The sequence below is a fragment of the Bos mutus genome, chromosome 3, assembly GCF_027580195.1.
Source record: "Bos mutus isolate GX-2022 chromosome 3, NWIPB_WYAK_1.1, whole genome shotgun sequence".
Taxonomy (NCBI): domain Eukaryota; kingdom Metazoa; phylum Chordata; class Mammalia; order Artiodactyla; family Bovidae; genus Bos; species Bos mutus.
Window position 1 is genome coordinate 97,614,823 of NC_091619.1, and position 24,505 is coordinate 97,639,327.

The 24,505-nt window shown below is 44.9% G+C and overlaps 1 protein-coding gene across 1 annotated transcript; it reads right to left on the reverse strand.

The window, feature by feature from the left end:
• Positions 1–441: 441 nt before the first annotated feature.
• On the reverse strand, positions 442–22,306 carry NSUN4 (NOP2/Sun RNA methyltransferase 4). The gene is made up of 6 exons (XM_005894224.2): positions 21,910–22,306; positions 17,679–18,022; positions 12,919–13,073; positions 9,045–9,205; positions 1,638–1,762; positions 442–1,055 (listed from the first exon to the last, which is right to left on the reverse strand). The coding sequence occupies exons 1-6, from the start codon at positions 22,000–22,002 to the stop codon at positions 779–781; spliced, it is 1,155 nt and encodes a 384-aa protein (XP_005894286.1). The 5' UTR covers positions 22,003–22,306; the 3' UTR covers positions 442–778.
• Positions 22,307–24,505: the final 2,199 nt, after the last annotated feature.

Consider the following 24,505-nt stretch of genomic DNA (forward strand, 5'->3'; position numbering starts at 1 on the left):
AGGAGCTCAAGGAATACTTACTAGAGGAGTGAACAAGGAAAGAAACACACAAGAGAGTATCACAGCCTGAGGCAGAAGCAGCTTCCCAGCCAGATTTGGGCAACAGTGCTGTTGATAGTAGGAGGATGCCTGAATTATTCGGCTCTGGAGAGCCTTCTTGATGTTAAGTAAGCAGATTATAATGCACTGGCTTAACATTTTCAGTTACTTGTTCCTGAAATCAGATCATGGGCCATATGGAGAAACTTGGCAGGCTTGTGTAGGTACTTCAACTGCTCAAGACTTATCATGCAAAACTCATCTCAAGTGTGAGAGGGGTTCTGTAACCAGAGGCCTATAACCAGGCTGAGGTCCTGGACTCTGGGTACCTGAGAGCTAGTGCTCAGTAGCAGCACCTGGTACAAGAGGTACTAACAAAACTTGGACTGACATGAGACTCCCCCAACTTTAGCCCCAGCTCGATGGAGCTTCAACAATTTTATTGGCTAAATGCTTCTTCCCAAGTTTACAACATACTGGTTCCTCCTCCTAAACCCCTAATGGGGCAGGAACCTTTAGTACAGGCTCAAAGATGGGGCGTAGGGATTGGAAGTGGGTTGTAATAAGTGAGTTAGAAACCTGCTGATGCTCCACAATTGGACAGCAGGACAGAAAAACTCCTACTTCCTACTGCTGAAAACCATCTATAGAAAGACTTGAATGGGATGGAGATTTACCACTGGTCTCCACAAGAGTACACCCAGTCTTCCTACACCAGGACTTCAGGAACAGGGCGATGCTAAGTCATTCTACACATTTTGCAAAAGTACATAGGCCCAAAATTGGCCATGAGGTTTGGGATTACCAGCTCCCCAACCTGGCAGGATGGGAAGAAAGAAAACGTGTTCATGAAAAGCTTTCGGAAGTGAGTCAAGTCTTCCACCTGAACCTTGATGCTGTATTGATTGTCCAGGAGCTCGATGGCGCCTTGCACCACATACTCATTCTGTAAATGTGAAAGTGAGCAGGTAGAATAGACAATGTGGCCTCCTGGTTTGGTGGCAAGGAGTCCAGCCCTGTAAAAAAAGAGAGAGAGAGTGGCAGTGACTAATGAGCTTTCCAGAAGCAGAAGGGCAACGGAAGATGGAAGGATGGGGAGCCAGCTGTGGGATGGGTGACTGTGTTAGCCTCTGTGTGCCTTCCACAATGACATTATCTGAAAAGCTGTTCTCAAAGCAGAGAGTAACCTAACCTTACTCCATGGGCTCTCCTCCAAAAGCTGTCTTCAAACAGTCACCTGATCTTTGACTCCAGTTATAGACCAAACTCTGATACTGGCTATGAACCAAGTTCTTATCCCAGCTGTACAGAGCCTTGACCTCAGTACATATTTCAAAATTGTGTTAATCATTGACATGGGGTTAGGGGTTAGCCTGGAGGTAAAAGTCAATCTGTGCAGTCCATCCTGCTATGTATTTCTACCACATAGGGTTTTTATGTCCCAGAGGAAGACCATCCTGTGATGTTTGTCTCCTTCAGGCAGATTCCCAAACAGAAAACCCTTCTATGGGTGATGGTCTTGGCAACAGCTTCCAGCACCCCAGACTCCCAGATCACTCTTTCCCAAAGCTCCGGGTTTTTGTAAATCTGTTACTCACGCAAGAAGCTGCACCTGCAACACAGGCAACATCTGCCGCTCCTTCTTCCTCGAACGCTGGAAGATGCTGTTTTCCTCCTCATGAAGGGAGTGGCGGTCTGTGGTACAGGGCACATCCACTAGCACCTGCCCAGGAGTGTAAAAGGGCGACAATTAGAGCTCCTTACAGGCTCCTCTTCCTTAGGTCAGGGCTAGTTTAGTCCCTTGACCTGGAGGATTCAGCAGAGTGCTCCCCTGGCCCATCCCCCAACTGCAGAGTATCTGACAAAGCTTCTCACTTTAACCTGGTGGACAACTCTGAAATAAAGAGTGGGGAAATAGTACATCTAGGTATACTTATGGCTGGTCAAAAAACCAAAACCAACATATAAATAATTGTAATTAAATAATTGATATCAACCTAAAAAGAAGTCTTCCATGTTTCAGAGCTCTGTCCTTAACTCTGTCCCTAGCTATTTGAATAAAAACATCCAACTTACAGATGATATAATGCCCAAAGGGTACCTAATACACTGAGTAACAGGATCAGGATTCAAAATTATCTTATTCTAAAACAATGTCATATTCAACATGGAAAAGTTTTAAAGTGAGAGATGCAAAGTCATTCACTTATTGGGGAATTCTCCAGCGGTCCAGTGGTTAGGACTCCCCACTTTCTCTGCTCAGGGCCTGGGTTTGATCCCCAGTCAGGGAACCAAGACCCCACAAGTCACACAGCACAGCCAAAAATAAACAAAGTCATGCATTTATTTATTAAAAGCCTACTCTGATGGGCAGCAAAACAAAACAAAAAGAGCCCCTGACCTCCCCCCAAAAACTAGTCCTATATTTACATTTCAAAAAAGTAAAAATCATCTATGGAAAAGATCTGTAAATTTTCAGTTAAGCAGAAATTCCATGTAAATTAGTAATGACCCAGAGTTCAATATTCTGATGCATTCTTTGGCTACATGAATTGATATAGCACACACAGAGTAAGATAAATGATTACCTTGTACTCTGGTCAGGTCATATCTCAAGAAATGTGATGGGACTAGCGTTCAGAAAAAGAGACGTTAATTAAATAAGAATGCTCAGAGAAGGGATAGGAAAGCTCAGAGAAGGGTCACTGGGATGTTTAGAAACCACATGACAATACCCTCTGTTTCCTGAAACCCTTGTAATACAAAATACCTAAAAAGGATAGATAAAATAATTTTAAAAAGTCAATATTTTTAAATGCATAGCTCAAAGAAAATTAGAGAAATCCGTAGAAGCCAAAGAAAAACCAGGAGTACAAATCCAAGGAGGCATTCCAGAGCTGAAGCTGATGGCTTTTTTTTTTTTTTTTCCAATTTGAAGTATAGTTGACCTATGACGTTGTGTTAGTTTCTGGTATACAGCAAAGAGATTCAGTAAAAAAACCAAACAAACACATATATATTATTTTTCAGATTCTTTTCTATTATAAGATATTGAATATAGTTCCCTGTGCTATGCAGTAGGACCTTGTTCCTTTTTTCTTTTGGCTGTGCTGTGTGGCTTGTGGGCACTCAGTTCCCTGACCAGGGATTCAACCCAGGCCACAGCAGTGAAAGCCCGGAATTCTAACCGTTAGGCCACCAGGGAACTCCCAGGACCCTGTTTATCTATTCCACATACAGTAGTTTGCATCCACTAATCCAAAACCCCTAACTTATCCCATCCCTCTTTCTCCTTTGGTAACCATAACTTTGTTTTCTATTCCTGTGAATCTGTTTCCATCTTGTAAATAAGCTCATTTGTATCTTTTTTTTAAGATTCTACTTATAAGTGATTTGTCTTTCTCTGTCTGAGTTACTTCACTTAGTATGATAATCTCTAGATTCATCCATGTTGCTGCAAATGGCACTATTTCATTCTTTTTTATGGCTGAGGCATATTCCATTTAATATATGTATCACATCATCTTTATCCACTCATCTGTCAATGGACATTTAGGTTGCTTCCAAGTCTTGGCTCTTGTAAATAATGCTGCTAATTATAGTTTTGTCTGGACATATGTCCAGGAGTGGGATAGCTGGATCCCATGGCAACTCTACTTTTAGTTTTTTAAGGAACCTCCATACTGTTTTCTATAATGGCTGCACCAATTTATATTCCCACCAACCATGTAAGAAGGTTCTCTTCTCCACAACCTCTCCAGCATTTATTATTTGTAGACAATTTTTTTTTTTAATCTTTTTGGCCATGCCACACAGCATGTGGGATCTTAGTTCCCTGATCAGGGATCAAATCTGCACTCCGTGCATTGGCAGCATGGAGTCTTAACCACTGGACCACCAGGAAAGTCTCAATTATTTGTAGACTTTTTGATAATGGCCATTCTGACCAGTGTGAAGTCACACTGTATTTTTGATTTGCATTTTCTAAAAATTAGCAATGTTGAGCATTTTTTCACATGCCCGTTGGCAGGATTAAAAAGACTGTGTGGATCATAATAAACTGTGGGAAATTCTGAAAGAGATGGGAATACCAGACCACCTGACCTGCCTCTTGAGAAATCTGTATGCAGGTCAGGAAGCAACAGTTAGAACTGGACAGGGAACAACAGACTGGTTCCAAATAGGAAAAGGAGTACGTCAAGGCTGTATATTGTCACCCTGCTAATTTAACTTATATGCAGCGTACATCATGAGAAACGCTGGACTGGATGAAGCACAAGCTGGAATCAAGATTGCCGGGAGAAATATCAATAACCTCAGATATGCAGATGACACCACCCTTATGGCAGAAAGTGAAAAGGAACTAAAAAGCCTCTTGATGAAAGTGAAAGTGGAGAGTAAAAAAGTTGGCTTAAAGCTCAACATTCAGAAAACGAAGATCATGGCATCCGGTCCTATCACTTCATGGGAAATAGATGGGGAAACAGTAGAAACAGTGTCAGACTTAATTTTTTGGGCTCCAAAATCACTGCAGATGGTGACTGCAGCCATGAAATTAAAAGACGCTTACTCCTTGGAAGGAAAGTTATGACCAACCTAGATAGCATATTCAAAAGCAGAGACATTACTTTGCCAACAAAGGTCTGTCTAGTCAAGGCTATGGTTTTTCCTGTGGTCATGTATGGATGTGAGAGTTGGACTGTGAAGAAGACTGAGCACCGATGAATCGATGTTTTTGAAGTGTGCTGTTGGAGAAGACTCTTGAGAGTCCCTTGGACTGCAAGGAGATCCAACCAGTCCCTTCTGAAGGAGATCAGCCCTGGGATTTCTTTGGAAGGAATGATGCTAAAGCTGAAACTCCAGTACTTTGGCCACCTCATGCGAAGAGCTGACTCATTGGAAAAGACTCTGATGCTGGGAGGGATTGGGGGCAGGAGGAGAAGGGGACGACAGAGGATGAGATGGCTGGATGGCATCACTGACTCAATGGATGTGAGTCTGAGTGAACTCCAGGAGTTGGTGATGGACAGGGAAGCCTGGCGTGCTGCGATTCATGGGGTCACAAAGAGTCGGACACGACTGAGCAACTGAACTGAACTGAACTGAACTGAACTGAATGTAGAATTAAAATATAAACCTTCCTAAATAAAAAAAAAAATTTAAGAGATTACACAGTGAAAGAAACAGTAAGTAAAACAAACTCAGTAAATACTTTGACAGAGCCAAAACCAAATATATCAGGGACATTAATTGTTTTAAAAGAGAAAAATTTTCAGATTGGTTCAAAAAGCAAAACCCAATTCTAGGGAGTATATGAGAGACATATCTAAAGGGTAGTTATTTAATAAGGCTAAATATAAAGAGATTGGAAAAGGTATAAATGCGGCATATATAAAAGGGAAGCTGTTAAGTGGGAAGACAGGTAGGTCTATCTTGCCATGAAAATAAGGAGCTCTGGCACTCCAGCTGATGGCCAGGTAGAGCTGGGGTAGAAACGAAATTACCAAGAGTGTATGGAGTCCTGAGATAGTATTCTTCTTTGAATCTGAAGTGCTTAACACTTGCCTAACACAGTATGTGGTACACAACTATTTGTTCAATGAATAAATTAACAAAGACATCTTCAGGACATTAAAGCTGTTTTCAAACATCTGAAATGTTTGTCTGAAATGTTCCATTTCACATGAAATGGGAGGCAGCGCATTGTTACAGAAGGCATAGCTAGAATTAATGAATGGAAATAAAAATAAAAGGGACTGTGATGATGACAATATTATTAAATGCTTTCTATATGCCAGGAGCATTCTACATGCATTCTATTTAATCTCCACCTATGGGATAGGCATTAATATTATCCTTACTTTACAGAGGAAGAAACTGAAGTTTAAACTGAAAGGTTAACTTCTCTGGCTGGTAAGTGATGGAGCCAGGATTCCAAACCAAGCAGTCTGACTCTAGAATCCTTGAACTCAGCCATATACCATAAAATCTAGAGATTTTAATTCAGTAAGAGAAAGAATTTTTCTAATAGCAGAGGTGTTCAACACAAAACCTGAGTGAGCCCCTGTCACCAAAAGTATGCAAACACAAGCTGAATAATGATGATGGCTACTACCTGTTTAATCTTCATAGCCAGTTGATGTACTGAGCACTTTCCCTGGATATGCTCATTATTAATCCTCATAATAATCATTTTCTATTTTACAAACAAAGAGGCTGAAGTTCACGGAGATCAAGCAGCTGTCTCAAAGTCAATAAGTGGCACCTCTGTGATACAAAAACAAGTTAGGTCGACAGCAGAGGTCATGCTCCCTCTACTCTGCTGCCTGTATGCCAAAAAGGTTGAATAGGGGATTCCTACACAGATGGGAAGCAGGTCTCTCAAGCTATCCAAGATTCTATAAGCCTTGGTCTTTCTTTCCATGTCTTAGAGTGGCTGAGGCAAGATGATAAGAACTGAACAGAAGGGAAAAATGCGTCAGATGACAACACAGAGGCAATAGCTGTATACATATATTTTATATTTTTAGAAGTATATATTTTAAATAAATAATTTTAGAATGTGCCGATTAGAAAATACAGGGAACTCTCCTCCACTGTTAGTGGGAATGTAAATTGGTGCAGCCACTATGGAGGATAGTATGGAGGTTCATCAAAAAACTAAAAACAGAACTACTCTGTGTGTGTGTGTGTGTACTCAGTCGCATCCGACTCTTTGTGACCCCATGGATTGTAGCCTGCCAGGCTCCACTATCCATGAGATTTTCCAGGCAAGAATACTGGAGTGGGTTGCCATTTCCTTCTCCAGGGGAACTTCCCGACCCAGGGATTGAACCCACCTCTCCTGTATCTCCGACACTGGCAGGCAGATTATTTACCACTGAGCCACCTGGGAAGCAGAACTACCATATGACCCAGCAATCCCATTCCTGGGCATATAACCAGAGAAAACCATAATTCAAAAGACACATGCATCCCAATATTCATTTAGCACTATTTACAATAGGCAAGACACTGAAGCAACCTAAATGTCTATCAACGAAGGAATAAAGATGTTGTACATATATACTGTTATTGTTGTTTAATTGCTAAGTCATGTCAGATTCTCTTGCAACCCCATGGACTATGGCCTGCCAGGCTCCTCTGTCCATGGGATTTCCCAGACAACACTACTGGAGTGGGTTGCCATTTCCTTCTCCAGGGGATCTTCCCTACCCAGGGATCAAACCCTCCTCTCCTGCAGTGGCAGGCAGATTCTTTACTACTGAGCCACCTGGGAAGCCTACAAGAAAACTAGAGTGGGTTGCCATGCCCTTCTCCAGGGGAATCTTCCCATATATATATTCATACAATGGAACATCATTCAGCCATAAAAAGGAACAAAACTGTGCCATTTGCAGAGGCAAGGATAGACCTAGAGACTGTCATATAGAGTGTAGTAAGTCAGAAAGAGAAAAACAAATAAAATGTCACTTACATGTGGAATCTAGAAAAATTATATGGATGAACTTACCTGCAAAGCAGAGAGACACAGGTGCAGAGAATAAACTTACGGATACCAAGGAGGGAAGGGAAAGGGAAAGGGAAAGTTGCTCAGTCATGTCTGACTCTTTGCAACCCCATATACAGTCCATGGAATTCTCTAGGCTAGAATACTGGAGTGGGTAGCCTTTCCCTTCTCCAGGAGATCTTCCCAACCCAAGAAAAGAACTGAGGTCTCCCGCATTGCAGGCAGACTCTTTACCAGCTGAGCCACAAGGGATGCCCAAGAATACTGAAGTGGGTAGCCTATCCTTTCTCCAGTGGATCTTCCCGACTCAGGATTCGAACTGGGGTCTCCTGCATTGCAGGCAGATTCTTTACCAACTGACTATCAGGGAGGCCCAGGAGGGAAGAGGGGGTGGGATAAACTGGGAGACTGGGATTGACATATATATACTACTATGTATAAAACACATAACTAATAAGAACCTGCTGTAGAGCACATGAAACTCTACTTAATGGTATGTGGTGACCTAAATGGGAAGGAAATCTAAAAAAAGAGGGGATACATATAACTGATTCACCATGCTATAATTGATTCACCATGCTATAAAGCAGAAGCTAACACAACACTGTAAAGCAACTATACTCTAATAAAAATAAGAATTTAAAAAATAATAAATAAAAGAAAATATAAATAACTTAAAGATGTAAAATGACTTTCCGCAAAAACCAAAAAGTTGGATAACTCCAAGGGTGGCAGGATATGAGGAAATAGTGCCCTTATTCATTACCAGTAGAAGTGAAACTGATTTAGCCTTCACAGGGAGTGATTCAGTAACCTCTGTCAATATCCTAAGTACATATAAACTGTTATCCAGCAATCATACTCCAAAAACAAAACCAAAAGTTTGACTTCAGGGCATATTATTAACTAAAAAAAAAATACAAAGTTCAGAATAGTAAGCATAATACACTACCATTCCTATTATTTTTTATATACACATTTATATTTGTATATACACAAAGAAAATATTTTAAGGGGATACAGAAGAAAATACAGACAATATGTAGGGAGAGGAAATAGACAGCTGTGAGACAGGATTAAGAAGAAAACACAGTTTTCTCCAGATACCATATTGAGCCTTCTGCATTTTACATCATGTACTGTATAAATATTCAAAACTAAATAAAATGAGCTTAATCATACTTACTTTAATGAGGGTTACTGTGCAGCCAAGTGAGTAGTGAAATAAAATAAGCCTAATTAATTTTTTTCCAGCCAGACAGGTTCAAACTCTTTTTGTTCCCTCTAATCAAGATAGCAGGCAGTCATCTAAGCTGAACTGACAGTTCTGCAGATGGCTGTTTTCATCACATCACCTAAGGAGAGAGTTGGCCAGGTCCACAATCAGCCCTACATCTTCCAATACATATGGCTAGATCCTACCCAATCAGGGCCTAGCACCAGGAGGGAATGCCAGGTTTGGCTAGCTGGATGTCCCAGGTCAGGAATCACTCACCCGGTCATAGGTGTCCCCCTCCAATTCTCCCCATTTCCTGCCATCCCATGATGTGACTCGAACTCGATTCTTATCCCTGACATCTTGAGGCACATAGCTGTGAAGGACCCTCTGTAGCCTGCTCGTTCGTGACGTGGAGAGATCATTGGCAGCGAGATTGCCTGTGGGAGTATAAATTTTAGGATTGTTTTTTTCTACCTCTGTAAAAAAACGCCCTTGGACTCTTAACAGGAATTGCACTGCATCTATAAACATTCTGGGTAGTAGGAACATCTTATGCCTGCAGGTATAAAGAAACTTCAGAGGCCATTGCACAACAAAGCATCCCACCAGCAACGGTGCCGATGGAGAGTCAGACAAATTCTCAGGCACAGCCAATCAACGCAGACCCCCAAGGCAGGGGCAAGTGGAGGAGAAACATTTATTATATGCAAAGCACAGTACTAGACACTCTGGAGTGGGGGCTGCAAAGGCAAACACCAACTTAGTCCAGAAAGGTTATATAAATAAACAAAGTAGACTAGGCTAAAACATTTATTTCTTTAAAAAATATGCTCTCTCACCTTTCTTGAAATATACATTTCTCTTCATCTTTGGTAGATACTACATATTATTTACCCCCAATTTAAATTCTACTCTTATTCCTTAGTATGGGCTTCCCCAGCGGCTCAGCTGTAAAGAATCCACCTGCAATCCAGGACACGTAGAGACATGGGTTCAATCCTTGGGTCAGGAAGATCCCTTGGAGAAAAAAATGGCAACCTACTTCAGTATTCTGGCCTCGAAAATTCCATGGACAGAGGAGCCTGAAGGGCTATAGTCCATGAGGAAAAAAAGAGTCAGACATGACTGAGCAACTAAACAACAATTCCTTAGTTTCAGAACTCCAATTTTATTTGAGAGAGAGGGGAGCAATATCCCCCAAAAGACTACATTTCCCAGCCTCCTTTTACAACTAAGTAAAACTATAAGACTAAGTTCTGGTCAGTGAGTTGTAGGCAGAATTACTGTGTGGGACTTCTGGTAAGATGTTTAAAAGAAGCTGATACAGGGCTTCCCTTGTGGCTCAGTGGTAAAGAATCCACCTGCCATGCAGGAGACATGGGTTTAATCCCTGGTCCAGGAAGATCCCACATGCCATGGAGAAGCTAAGCCCCAGCTCCACAACTACTGAACCTATGCTCTAGAGTCCAGAAGCCGCAACTACTAATACCACAGGTTGCACCTACTGACGCTTGTGTGCCCTAGAGCCCGTGCTGTGCAACAGGAGAAGCCACCGCAATGAGAAGCCCACGTACCACAACTGGACAGTAGCCCCCGCTCGTTGCAATTAGAGAAAAGCCCACGCAGCAACAAAGACCCAGCACAGCCAAAAATAAATAAAAATTATATATAAAAAACACAAGCTGATACAGGGACTTTCCTGGTGATCCAGTAGTTAGGATTCTACCCGCCAATGCAGGGGACACGGGTTTGATCCCTCATCTGAGAGGATTCCACATGCCAAGGGGCAACTAAGCCCATGTGCCACAATTACCGAAGCTCATACGCCCCAGAGCCTGTGCTCAACGAGAGAAGCCACTGCAGTAAGAAGCCCGTGCACCACAACTAGGGAGTAGCCCCCTGCTTGCGGCAATGAGAGAAAACCCACCAAGCAACAAAGACCCAGTACAGTCAAAATTAAATTTAAAAAATTAAAAATAAATAAATAAAAAGAAGCTGACACAATCAGGAGATGTGCCCCTTTTGTCCAGACTTTTCTTCCTGCCTGGAATTTGAATGTAATGATTGGAATTCCAGTAGTCAAGCAGTCATGTTGGAGGCATGAGGCAATCCTGAGGATGGAAGACAGCAATAAAATAGGTTGCAAAAAGAAAGAAGAAACCCTGATAACTGTGGAGCCTCCATGCCAGTCCTGGACTGCCTATATTCCAGCTCTCATACGTAAGAGAAGAATAAACATTTCTTCTTTAAGTCAGTTAGTTGAGTTTTCTATTGTATACAACCAAGCCTAAACCTGAATGATTCACCATCTACCTTTCACTTTCCCTTTTGTGATAGACACGAGTTTGAGAAATATTTCACTTCACTCTTGGCTCTAAGAAAAATATTACTGTGAGCTTAATAATAAATGGCAATTGATACCTGGCCTCGGAGTCAAGGAATGAAAGAGAGCAGTGGGTACTGTGGTAAAGAACTAGAGAGTACATACTTTTATCTAGTGAGTGAACCACTTTAGTCTCCCCACAAAGAAATATGTCCTAATTTTTGAGGGCACTCAAAGAAGTCAAAATTGGATTCTCTGCTCAAGAAGAATTTGCAGCAGGATATCAATTGAGAAGAGAAAATCTGGGTTCCAGTTCTGGGCCTATCTCTAACTCCTTTAGAAAAACAACTCTAAATTACTTCTTTGGCCCTTCTTCCTCTTCTGAGTTCTAGTTCCTCCTCATCCAAGAAACTCCACCTTATCCATTCCCCCTTCTGATGAATTTTCACAGCAGTCAGTCAGATCAGCATAGCCCAGCCTAGGGTGATTGGACCCATTAAGCCATATCAACATTTCTTCATTCCCTCTGGACTTCCAGAATGTGGAAATCAAATGTAGTACCTCTCTGAATCACCTGTAGGGCCTACCTTGAGGCTGGAAGCTAATTCAAACTGTGCAAGTTGGCTGATAAGAACTGGAAAAGAAGGGTCCAGGCCCAATAAAAAAGGCTATGGCAAGAGAAGCCTGGCTGAGCTCCAGGATCAGTGTCACAGCCATCCCCTCCCTTCTGGCTTCCCTGGTGGTCCAGTGGTTAAGAATGTGCCTGCCAACGCAGGGGTCATGGGGTGAAGATTCCAATGCCACGGGGCAACTATGCCCGTGTACCATAACTACTGAGCCCATGAACCCAAGAGCCTATGCTCTGTGACCAGAAAAGTCACGGCAACGAAAATCTTGAGCACAGCAGCTAGACAGTAGACCCCAACTGCCACAACTGGAAAAAGTCCATGCACAGCAACAAAGACCCAGCACAGCCAAGAAATGAATGAATGAATAAATAAAAATCACAGCCTCCTTGTGAATCTTTCTCAAGATAAAAATACTGTTTATATTAAGGCAGGATGTCAGCAAATGGATGGCTGAAATGAACATTTACAATGAACAAGGCCCAGGCTGAGCTATACTACTGAGTAAGTCTTAGACCTGTCCTCAAGGAACTCCTTATCTTGGGGAGAAAGAACATGTATACCCATTATCCTCTGATGCAAGGCTAATGTACTGTTTCAAGGGTGATGCCCAGAGTGTGAGAGCGCAGGAGACAGAGGACACACTTCGCAGCTGGCCAGCAGAGATCATGAGAGAAGACTTCCTGGAGGTGGCACACTTGAGCTGAGGCTTGAGAGTTAAGAGGGTGATAGGATGGGGCTATTCCAGAGAGAATCTGTAACATGAGCAAAGGTAGAGCCTTATTCAGGCAACAAAGAGTAGCAGGATATGGCTGAAGCACATAAAGCCTGGGGAATAATGACATATTAAAGCTCTAAAGGACTGCTGTGGCCAGATCTTATCATTTTAGTTGTCAGGCTAAGAAAATGGAACTTATAGACAAAGGGAAAAGATGCAGAGGGGTGAAAAGTGTCATGTGGTAGATTAATCAGGGCTTTGCTTTAATCTGCTTTCAAAGACCTTGCTCTGCTTGGCAGTCTTCCTTGGCCACCTGACAGAGAAAGAGAGGAAGTCACTGCAAACAGAAAAAACAAACCAGCTTAGCAAGTACTCCCCTACCTCTGACCTGGACCAGAGAGCTCATCATATTCAATGAGCCCCTGACTGGGGGAGGGAGGGGAGGGGAGCCCTCCCTGCTCAAGACACAGCCCTCTAACTTACGGCAACAGCCAGTCTGAAGCAATGCTAGTGTCTTCCCCCCAGGGGCTGCACACAGGTCAAGCACGGTGTCACCAGGCTGCAGGCCAAGGGCTAGGACAGGCAGCAAGGATGCAGCATCCATCAGGTAGTAGTCCATGAGACCCAGGCTGCCAAGCCTAGAAGAGAAGAGACCACCTTAGAGTGAAAGGCCAAGTCAGGAGACCCACTGGAAGTCAAGGTCTCAAGTCCATACCCTCAGGGATTACTGAGCTCTATGCAGCAAACTCATTTCTCCAACCCACCCTCAGTTGTGTACTCACTCACTCATTCATCTACATAGCAGCCAGCCTTTTAAAACAGAAATCAACTCACCCAATTCCAGCCACACTACTCATCTTGCTATTCCTTAATTAAGCTACGCATACTCCTGTTTTGTAGTTGTTCTGCTTTCTGCACGCAGCATATTTCCTCCAAACATACCTCATTTGCTTCCTCACTTCTTTCAGGTCCTCCGCGAAAGTTACCTCACCAAAAAAGCACTGGTATGCCCTAACCACTCTATCTGAAAATAGCAGCCCCTAATAGTTGGGGAAACAGTGTCAGACTTTATTTTTGGGGGCTCCAAAATCACTGCAGATGATGACTGCAGCCATGAAATTAAAAGACGCTTACTCCTTGGAAGGAAAGTTATGACCAACCTAGATAGCATATTCAAAAGCAGAGGCATTACTCTGCCAACAAAGGTCTGTCTAGTCAAGGCTATGGTTTTTCCTGTGGTCATGTATGGATGTGAGAGTTGGACTGTGAAGAAAGCTGAGTGCTGAAGAACTGATGCTTTTGAACTGTGGTGTTGGAGAAGACTCTTGAGAGTCCCTTGGACTGCAAGGAGATCCAACCAGTCCATCCTAAAGGAGATCAGTCCTGGGTGTTCATTGGAAGGACTGGGGTTGAAGCTGAAACTCCAATACTTTGGCCACCTGATGCGAAGAGCTGACTCACTGGAAAAGACCCTGATGCTGGGAAAGATTGAGGGCAGGAGGAGAAGAGGACGAGATGGTTAGATGGCATCACCAACTCAATGGACATGAATTTGGGTAAACTCCGGGAGTTGGTGATGGACAGGGAGGCCTGGCGTGCTGCGGTTCACGGGGTCGCAAAGAGTTGGACACGACTGAGCGACTGAACTGAACTGAGAAATACAAGGTACATGAGACTGAAGTTGGAAAGCAAATAGAGGCCAAGGTTGTAACAGATATTAAGTTTGGACTATAACCTGTAGGCAGTTACCAAAGTTTTTTAAAGAAAATCACACGATCGGCTAGTGAGAGTTTTAGAAAGCTAGGTAGGCTAGAAAGAACAAATTAGAAACAGAGACACCAGTGAGAAGGCTGTTAGGAGAGTCCAAGTGAGAGCTAATGACACACAGATAGAGGCAGCAATCATTAGGGTAGAGGGGATGACAACAACATGATAGTCACAGAAGGACTCCTCACCCACAGTTGTCATAAGGGCAACTGCGGTGCAGTCATTCAGCCTGAGACACAGTTCAGCATGGACAGCCTTTGGGGACAGTCTCAAGGAGACAGAAAACTTGGTCCTTGCTGCCCTGACAGGAAAGCTCTGGGAGAAAGATGTGACAAGACACGAGACAGTACCACTAAGGATCAGCTACAAGAGCTACAATCCTTTCACACTTGAATTGTCTGTGAAACTGTGTGTCTTGTACCTCACAAAGGAGAAAGACAAGAAATCAGAGAAAATATAGAATTGCTATCATAGCTGTACTGGCTCACAAAACCCATTCTTATCAAGTTCCTTCCTTTTATTAATTTATTTTAATTCCTTTCTTTAAGAAGCATTACTCAACCTTTTTTTTTGGGGGGGGTGGTTCATAGTTTTAAGAATCGGTTAAAAGCTACAATATCTGTTTTCAAAAAAAAGGCACAGTATACTTATGGCTGATTCACATTGTTGTATGACAGCAACCAACACAACATCGTAAAGCGATTATCCTGCAATTAAAATTTTAAAAAGAAAAGCAAAACAACTTTTCAATTTCAGGAGGTTCCTGGACTCCATGAATACATTTTTGAACTTCCCAGAAGTTAAGATCCCCTTGATTTACAGGGAATCCATCAAGACAAGAAGGAAAAAATTCAAATACAGAGATCTGCTTTCCCCCTGTTCTCAGAGTGTCCTCAGGCAACTTAGAAAACAACATGGTCTTACTCCATGGATCTGCCTAAAGCCAGGGCCTTCAAATCGGCCTCTAACCCTGCTCCAATCTATGCCCTCCTCACTGTGACTAAAACAATTTCCTGAAACACAACTTTGATGGCAATAACATCAATAGTAAGAGATACTATGTATAAGTGTTATATTGCAGGGACTATACTTGGTTTTTAATACACATCATTTGATTTAATTCTTACCACAACCCTATGAGGCAGGAGAACTCAGATTCTAGAGCCAGACTACCTGGATCTCAAATGCAGCCCACCTGCTCATCAGTTGTGTGACCTTCAACAAATCAGTCAACTTCTCTGTACCTCAGTTTCCTCATCTGTAATGAGTATGTACCAGATAGGATTAGTGTGAGGATGAAATAATTAACAGAAGTCAAATGCTTATTACAGTATCTGGCACATAGTGAGCTATACTTGTCAGCTATTACTATCATTACTTTCCAAGTTATCTTCCTGATAAGGAAACCAAGGCTCAGGTATCCAATGCCACATGTCTTATTTTTTTTTTTTGGTTGCACTTCGTGGCATGAGAAACTTCTCCAACCAGGGATCCAAGGATCAACATGGTGGCCCCTGCAATGCAAGCTTGGAGCCTTAACAATTGGACCAACAGCGAAGCCCTGTATATCTAATATCAGTAAGTGGTGAAGACAGGATTCAAACCTAGGTTTTCTTAACTCCAAAGCCCATGCTTATAATCACTCTATGTTATTCCTTTCCTCTGCTCTGAACCCCTCTTCAGTGGTTCTCTAGAACACATATTGGCCATTTACAGCAATAAATAATAAAAGGCACATGGTATAAAGCTACCCAGCTCTGGTAGCTGGGTCATTTATAAGCAACCATTTATAAGCAACCAGTCATTTATAAGCAACCACCAAGAAACTCCCCTTTCCCCAGCCTGCAAGCTCCTGGAATTCAAGATTCCCATACATGGCTTCCCATGTACTTTTCCAGCCTCATCTCTTACTTCTCTTAAGCATACAGCCTTCCTTCAAACCAGCCGCTAAGACTACTGCAAAGACTCCTAATTTACAATCCCATTTCTGCCTTGCCTCTCTCCAACCTATTTTCCACACAGCAGCCAGAATGATATTTTTAAAATTCAAAGCTGATTACATCATTCTCCAGCTTAAAACCTTTATGGCTGGGACTTCCCTGGTGGCCAGTGGTTAAGACTCTGTACTTCCACTGCAGGGGGCACGAGTTCAATCTCTGGTCAAGGAACTAAGATCCCAGATGCCAAATAAAAACAACAACAAAACAAACAAACAAAAAACCCTTTCATGCCTCTCTCTTCCTTTTAGAGAAAAAGTCCATAATCCCATATAGCCTGTAAAACCTTCCTTATTTGGTTCAGATGGTAAAGAACCTGCCTGCAAGGTGGGAGACCTGGCTTTGATCCCTGGGTTGGCAAGATCCCACTCCAGTATTCTTGCTTGGAGACTCCCCATGGATAGAGGAACCTGGCAACCTACAGTCAATGGGGTCGCAAAGAGCCGGACATGACTGAACGACTAAGCAGAGCACAGACTTCTTCTGTAGCCTCACACTCCCATCCCCAACCCCATGCCACCTATTAATTCCTATTCATTTTCAGGTCTTAGCTTAAATTTCACTTCCTCAGCACTAGATCTTCTAACTATAAGACTTCATGGGAAAAAAAAAAGACTTCATGGCATCTTGTACTTTTCTTCTGTAGCACTTATCACAACCATAAATAGTCAACAGTTATCTCCCTCACTACACTGCAAGTTCCATGGTGACTTGTGCAATTTAGCGTGCCTGGCATTTGGTAGACAATATTTGCTGAATGAAAGAAACACTCCTTCAAATATCAACTCCCACATCCTACAACTACCACTGAGCTCTCCTTTTCTCAATTTCTAAAACACAATTTAGCATTTTATTACAGAATCTTTTTTCATTCAAATTCATATACATCTGAGCATTGGATAAGATGTCTGGAAGGTCTCCTTTCTTTTCCCCAGTCTAGGACTAACTTTGTGTTCCTAAGCAAGCCCTATTTCCTAGACAAGGCCCACTTCTTTGGTATCATGAGGTTACCTGTCCTACTCTCTCTGATGGGGGCAAAATAAGAAAGCAATTGTAAATAACACATTTTAACTAGAGAGGGTGCAGTAAGTGCTCATATAAGAAGTGTAAGTTTTTTTCCTTTCTTAGGCAGTAGCACAGACCAGGCTCAAAGTGAAGGTACTTTGACCCCTCAAAGTGCAGGGGTCAGACTGCCTTGGTCTAAATACTAGCTATACCACTTACTACCTAAAGGACCTACAGAAGTAAGAACCTTAACTTCTCTGCACCTCAGTTTCCTCAAAGATGAAAGAAAAACAGTAATATTACCCACCTCAGAGGACTGCTGACAGAACAAAAGGAGGTAAGGCCCAACATGTATAAGCACTTAGTAAATATTAGCAATATTAGGATTCCTATTAAACAGGACAAGAGCTGCATCTCTTCCTGTATACTTCTGGCAGACACTCAGCACAGCCCCAGCCTCGATCCAGATCCTACCTGGCAGGAGGGAAACGGCTGACATCCCCTCTGGTGAAAGTAAAACAACGAAGATTTGGACTGCAAGCCCAGGACGCAGGGGATGGAGCAGCAGTTTGGCTATTCTCAGGCTCTGGTTCCCTGTGGAAGACAGCTTCATTCACAAAGTCCCTGGCCTTCAGCTGCTCCAGCTCAGCACTCACACGATCCCCAGCAGCGAAGTTATTCACCAGTGCACCATACTTCTGCTCTGAGAGGAGACTGACCCGGATTGATGGCCAGAGATCTCCAAATTGCACACTGTAGGTCATGTCAAAATTCTGCAGAGCCAGTCGAGTAGCAGGAAATTTGGGCTCTGTGGAAGCCTGGAAGAAAGAGAACAGGCCTGTAAGTCTTCTAGGCCTCACTATCCCATTACTGCCTGAGCCCACCACCACCTTAGAGTGCTGGGGCAAACATGGGTCCAGCTAAGTGCCCACTCCTGCCTTTGCATCGTGCCTCTGCCTGCCAGAGCAAAAGCGTATGAGAAAAGTAGTGGGAAACCGGCCTTTCTAACTCCATGTTGTGAAAGTAAACTTTAGCTCTCACAATAGCATGTGGGGTTCACCAAAAATGAGGGCATTCCTTGAGACCTAGGAGAGGACTCTTGAGTAGAGTCTATAGAAGGTTGGTAGCAACTATAGAGGCCCTGGGCAAAGAACAGATTTAAAGATGGGAGACATTTTTTTTCTTTCTGAACAGTCCTTCCATTTTCTAAAGCACTTTCACATCTCCTAGATTAGATGAGCACCACAAGAGACAGTGCAGTGGGATACAAAAAATATCAACCTTCTACATTTGGTGGAGAGGTGAGGGTAACTTACCTAAAGGTCATGCAGTGACTGACACCACAATGTTCAGTATCACAGGGCTGAGGGTCATCTGGGGAAAGTTCCCAGATTCCAGGAAGGTGGGATGAGAAGAGCTCACAGAAACCTTGAAGTGTGAATCAAAGTGGGGACTTACAGAACGACTGCTACGGGGGCCGCAGAGAGGGGCGTGAGTCAGGCTTGAAGAGTACAGAAATAGGTCGAAAGAGGAAAAAGATCTCAGCTGAGGAGTCCACAAGTTGGCCCTGGATGCCACAGCTGGAATATACTTACTATGGCCGGCAGCCCTGTTACCGTCTATGAGTTTTGTGTTGGCTTAGATTTTTGGGTTGCTTGGAACTCCTTCTCTGCCCTCATTTCTTGTTACGGCGGGGGCTCTTGCTGCGACCCTGACCTCTGCTACGGTGGGGACTCTTGCTCCGCCCCGGACTTTTGCCACAGTGGGGACGAGTCTTGCTCCGGCTCCTGCTCTGGCCCTGCCTTCTGCTACGGTGAGGACTCTTGCTTGGGCTCCGACTTCTGTTACGAAGGGCACTCTTGATTGGGCCCTGACTTTTGCTAGGTCTGGTACTTTCACTCTGGCACTGATCTTCAAAACGTAGAGGACTCTCTCTCCGGTTTTTATTTGTGCTTTCTTGGGTACTATTGCTCCCACTCCGACTTCTGCTAAGATGGAAAGTCTTTCTTTGAGTCCAAGTTGTGCTAGGGCAATGGGCACTCTCACTCTGGCTCCCACTTGCGCTTTGGTGGATGTTCTTGCTGTCACTACTTTGGCATTCACTAATAACCAAAAGTGAACTACAGCTGGCACTAGTGCTGCAGCTGGAACTCTTGGTTGAAGGCACAGGACAGCTGTAGGGAATCTGGGAGGACTCCTTGTGGGAGTCTCGAGAAGCCATGGAGTAGACGTGGAGGCCACATGGCATAGCATCAAGGTGACCCCGGGCTCTGGGGGCAATGGGTAAATTTTGGGGGTCAAAGGGTGTTCTCAAAGGGATAAAAGAATAGATGTGGGTAGAACAAGGAGGCACCACAGGCTGGCGATGAGGTTGGAGTGGGCCCCGGGGAGTGCCGTAAGTGCCACCAGGGGGCACCACAGGCTGGTTATGACACTGAAGGGGACCTGTGCATTGATTGAGGGGACCAGAGAGTAGGCCAGGATCGAGGGTGGGGGGAACCATGGAATATACATGGGTACTACAGGGGGGTCCTCGGGGGCTGGTCTGAGCATAACTACTGGGTAAGATAGGATCACAAGGAAGGCGAAGGGGAAGGGAAGCAGGGATAACTGTTTTGAGGGTTCTAGGAACCACAGCAGGTGCAGTAGTCCCTTGGGGAAGTTCTTTGGGGCAGGAATTTGAGCAAGTTGTGATGGTTGTCACCATACAAGAAGGACCAGAGACGCCAGAAGGGCGGGAGGGAGGTGGAGGAGAGGAGCTGGGCTTGGGGGCGCTGGGCTGGTCAGGAGTGTGCTCGGTGACCAGGGAGTGACATCTGTGGGGAGAATGTGGTTGTTTTACCTCTGAGGATTTGGGAGACTTTGCTTGGGGACAAATGGGCACAGGGAGAGGGGATTCCTTACAGCTTCTGCAGGGGGGTGACTGGGGTGGATTCATAAACTGGTTGCCTGGAGGTGAAGGGAAGAAGGCAGAACAAGGACAGTGGGAGGACAGGGGAAGAGGTGGTTCCTGGGGACAGGTGGGACCAGAAATCATAGCACCTGGGGTTATTCGGAGATAAGAGCTCCCACCAGTCTCCCAGGAATAAATGGACTCAAAGCAAGACTTACTGGAATCCTGTAACTGGGGGTTGCCAGTACTCCCAGGGGATAGGTGGATGGCATAGTAAGGGTTCCCAGGGGCAGGTATGTGGGCCTCTGGGAGAAGATGGGAATAGTGATAAGAGCCCTCCTGAGGTGAGCTGGGACAACTAGATGTGCCTGGTTGAGAGGAAAGTGGGGAGCCACAATAATTTTTCCCAAAAGTCGGGTCAAGCTGTGGTTTAGGTTCATGAGAGTCTGGACGCTTAACATGGCCATGGTAAAAGTTGTCAGTGGGTGGGGAAGATGCTGAGGAAAGAGGAGGATCATTGTAACTTCTCCCTGAGGACCAGGAAGAAAGCAGAGTAGAGGTCATGGGCCCAGTATCCAAAATCCTCTGAGGAGGTGAAGAAATTATAGGTCTAGTTTCCATGTGCCGATGGGCAAGGGGAGGTGAAATTACAAGCCCAGTTCCCAAGGACCTGTGAGTAAGAGGCGGTGAAATCACGGGGCCAGTTTCCAAAGGCACATGAGTAAGGGGTGGGGAGGTCACCGGGTTGGTTACCAGGGCTGGAGGGTATCCACCATAGTAACAGAGGTAACTGTGCTGGTCTATGTAAGGGCCTCGGGGACAGGGACGTGGTGTTCTCGGAGGGCTGATCCAGCTGCAGTGAGGGCTCCGCTGACGGGCAGGAGGTGACCCCACAAGGCGGAACCGCTCAACACAAGGACTTGGAGGGGACGAACCCGACAGGATAGGCTCCCGGCAGGAGGGCCTTCCTAGGTGTGGAGAACTGGGTTCAAAACATCCCCCTGGGCGCGGAAGAGCCTGCGGGGTTGGGGAGGAGGGCGGTGGCGGCCGGCAAAGAATCGGTCGGGGTAGGGAGGAGGGCTGGCCGGTTAGGGAAGAAATTTCAGGGCTACAAGTGAGGCCAGAGAAAGGGGCTCTGGACAAGTGGGGAGAGCCCATAAGGTGGGAGGAGTCGCTGAACCTTTTGCCTGGTTTGGGGGAAAGGTCTGGAGGTGGTCGCTATAACCTTTCCTGGGAGCCAGAGGCAGCTCGAGGGTGAGGAATGGGGTTGAATCCTCTCCCGGAGGGCAGCAGAGACCCGGGAGGGAAGGGTAAGTCGCTACGTCACTTTCCTAGCGGAGAGGACGGCGGGGCAGGAAGGTCTAGGAGGAAAGGAAGAGAAGAGGTCATGGGGGGACGGGGAAGGGGAGGTAGGGTGGGAAAAAAGGGGAGGGAGGGGGAAAGGGAGGAAGGGAGGTGGAAAGGTTAGTGGGGGTCCAGGGGAAGGTAACCAAGTGCCGGAAACAAGAGGCGTGACAGAACTGAAAAAATGAGGGCGGAGGTGATGACGTAACTTAGAGGGGCGGAGTCTGGAGTCCGCAGACCTAACTAGAGGGGCAGCCGAAGACTTGTGACGAAATAAAAAGGCGGCGAGAGGCGAAGACTACAGAGGTGAGAAGGCACCTAGTCACGCCGCCTGAAGGGTGGGGGAAAGGTGACCCAAAGCGTTCCAGCGGCGCTGGAGTAGCGAACGAACTGAGGGTGCGAGATGTGACAGGGCTGGATAAGTTTCCCGAGGGGCGGCGGTAAAAGGCTGCCGTCACTGGACCTTACCCATTTCTTCTTATGTCGTTGTCTCCGCGGGACTGTCGCGAAGTCCGCACGCTTCAGCATGTCCCGAACACCTCTCACTACCAGCGCAGCCATGTCGTCGTGCGCCGCTTTGTAATTCCGACCGGAACCTCAAAAGCAGACGCTCAGGTTCCGGAGAGGTGGTGTGCCCCACTGTGGACGAAAAGGGGAGAGCGTTACGGCTGACTCTCTTGGGGCTCCGCCCTCCGATACGACGCGAGTGCAAACCCCGCCCAGCTAGGGATCTTTTGTTGTTCTTGCTGTTGTTGTTTTTAGTCGCTCAGTCATGTCCGACTCTTTGCGACCCTCTAAACTGTAGCCCTTGACGTACTCCTTTTCCTATTTGAACCAGTCTGTTGTTCCATGTCCAGTTCTAACTGTTGCTTCCTGACCTGTATACAGGTTTCTCAAGAGGCAGGTCAGGTGGTCTGGCATGCCCATCTCTTTCAGAATTTTCCACAGTTTATTGTGATCCACACAGTAAAAGGCTTTGGCATAGTCAATAAAGCAGAAATAGATGTTTTTCTGGAACTCTCTTGCTTTTTCCATAATCCAGCAGATGTTGGCAATTTGATCTCTGGTTCCTCTGCCTTTTCTAAAACCAGCTTGAACATCTGGAAGTTCACGGTTCACGTATTGCTGAAGCCTGGCTTGAGAATTTTGAGCGTTACTCTACTAGCGTGTGAGATGAGTACAATTAAGACTCCGAGCTGCCAATGCAGGGGATATGTGTTTGATGCCTGGTTTCGGAACTAACATTCCCAACATGCTGCACTCAGTTCAGTTCAGTTGCTCAGTCGTGTCCAACTCTTTGCGACCCCATGAATCGCAGCACGCCAGGCCTCCCTGTCCATCACCAACTCCCGGAGTTCACTCAGACTCACGTCCATCGAGTCAGTGATACCATCCAGCCATCTCATACTCTATCGTCCCCTTCCCCTCCTGCCCCCAATCCCTCCCAGCATCATTCTTTTCCAATGAGTCAACTCTTCGCATGACGTGGCCAAAGTACTGGAGTTTCAGCTTTAGCATCATTCCTTCCAAAGAACACCCAGGGCTGATCTCCTTTAGAATGGACTGGTTGGATCTCCTTGCAGTCCAAGGGACTCTCAAGAGTCTTTTCCAACACCACAGTTCAAAAGCATCGATTCTTCGGTGCTCAGCCTTCTTCACAGTCGAACTCTCACATCCATACATGACCACAGGAACACCCATAGCCTTGACTAGACGGACCTTTGTTGGCAAAGTAATGTCTCTGCATGGCCAAAAAAGAAAAAAAAAATGAAACAATGTATACTTAAAAGAGACTGCTCAAACCCTGAGATGCAGAGAACAAAGGTAGAGATATTGAAATCAATTATAAATTTTTAATTAATTACCTTAACCAAATATCTAGCCTGCCATAATTCATCTGAGTGTCCCCCATTTAAAGCCTGCCTGCATGTGTATCGGAAAGCATCCTTGGATTGAGTCCAAACTAGATAGATCCCCCACCATTTATCATAAAATTTGAGTCCTCCCTCTAGCATTTCCTGCTCTGATCCATATATACACGTATGACTATGAAACTGTTTTCTAAATTGGAGAATGGCCATATGAACTCCCACAAAAAACTCTCCAGTGACTTCCTTTTCCCTGTGGAAAAGCCACAGTCTTTACTTTGGCATATGTATGAGTTCCCTTGGGCTTCCATAACAAAGTTCCATAAACTTAGTGGCTTAAACAACAGAAGTTTACAGTCTCACATATGGGGAGTCTAGAAACCCTTAATCAAGGTTGGTTCCATCTGACAGCTCTGAGGGAAAACCTGTTCTGTGCCCCCTCCTAACTTCTGGTAGCTTGAGCGTCCTTAGCTTGTGAATGGGAGAAGGCAATGGCAACCCACTCCAGTACTCGTGCCTGGAATATCCCACGGACGGAGGTGCCTGGTAGGCTACAGTCCCTGGGATCCCGAAGAGTCAAATGCAACTGAGCAACTTCACTTTCACTTTTCACTTTCATGCACTGGAGAAGGAAATGGCAACCCACTCCAGTATTCTTGCCTGGAGAATCCCAGGGATGGAGGAGCCTGGTGGGCTGCCATCTATGGGGTCGCACAGAGTCGGAAACGACTGACACAACTTATCAGCAGTAGCGGCAGTAGTGCTAAGTGCTAAGTGCTAAGTAGTTTGTTTGAGCATTCTTTGGCATTGCCTTTCTTTGGAACTGGAATGAAAACTGACCTTTTCCAGTCCTGTGGCCACTGCTGAGTTTTCCAAATTTGCTGGCATATTTAGTGCAGCACTTTCACAGCATCATCTTTCAGGATTTGAAATAGCTCAACTGGAATTCCATCACCTCCACTAGTTTTGTTCGTAGTGATGCTTCCTAAGGCCCACGTGACTTCACATTCCAGGATGTCTGGCTCTAGGTCAGTGATCACACCATCGTGATTAGCTGGGTCATGAAGCTCTCTTTTGTACAGTTCTTCTGTGTATTCTTGCCACCTCTTCTTAATATCTTCTGCTTCTGTTAGGTCCCTACCATTTCTGTCCTTTATCGAGCCCATCTTTGCATGAAATGTTCCCTTGGTATCTCT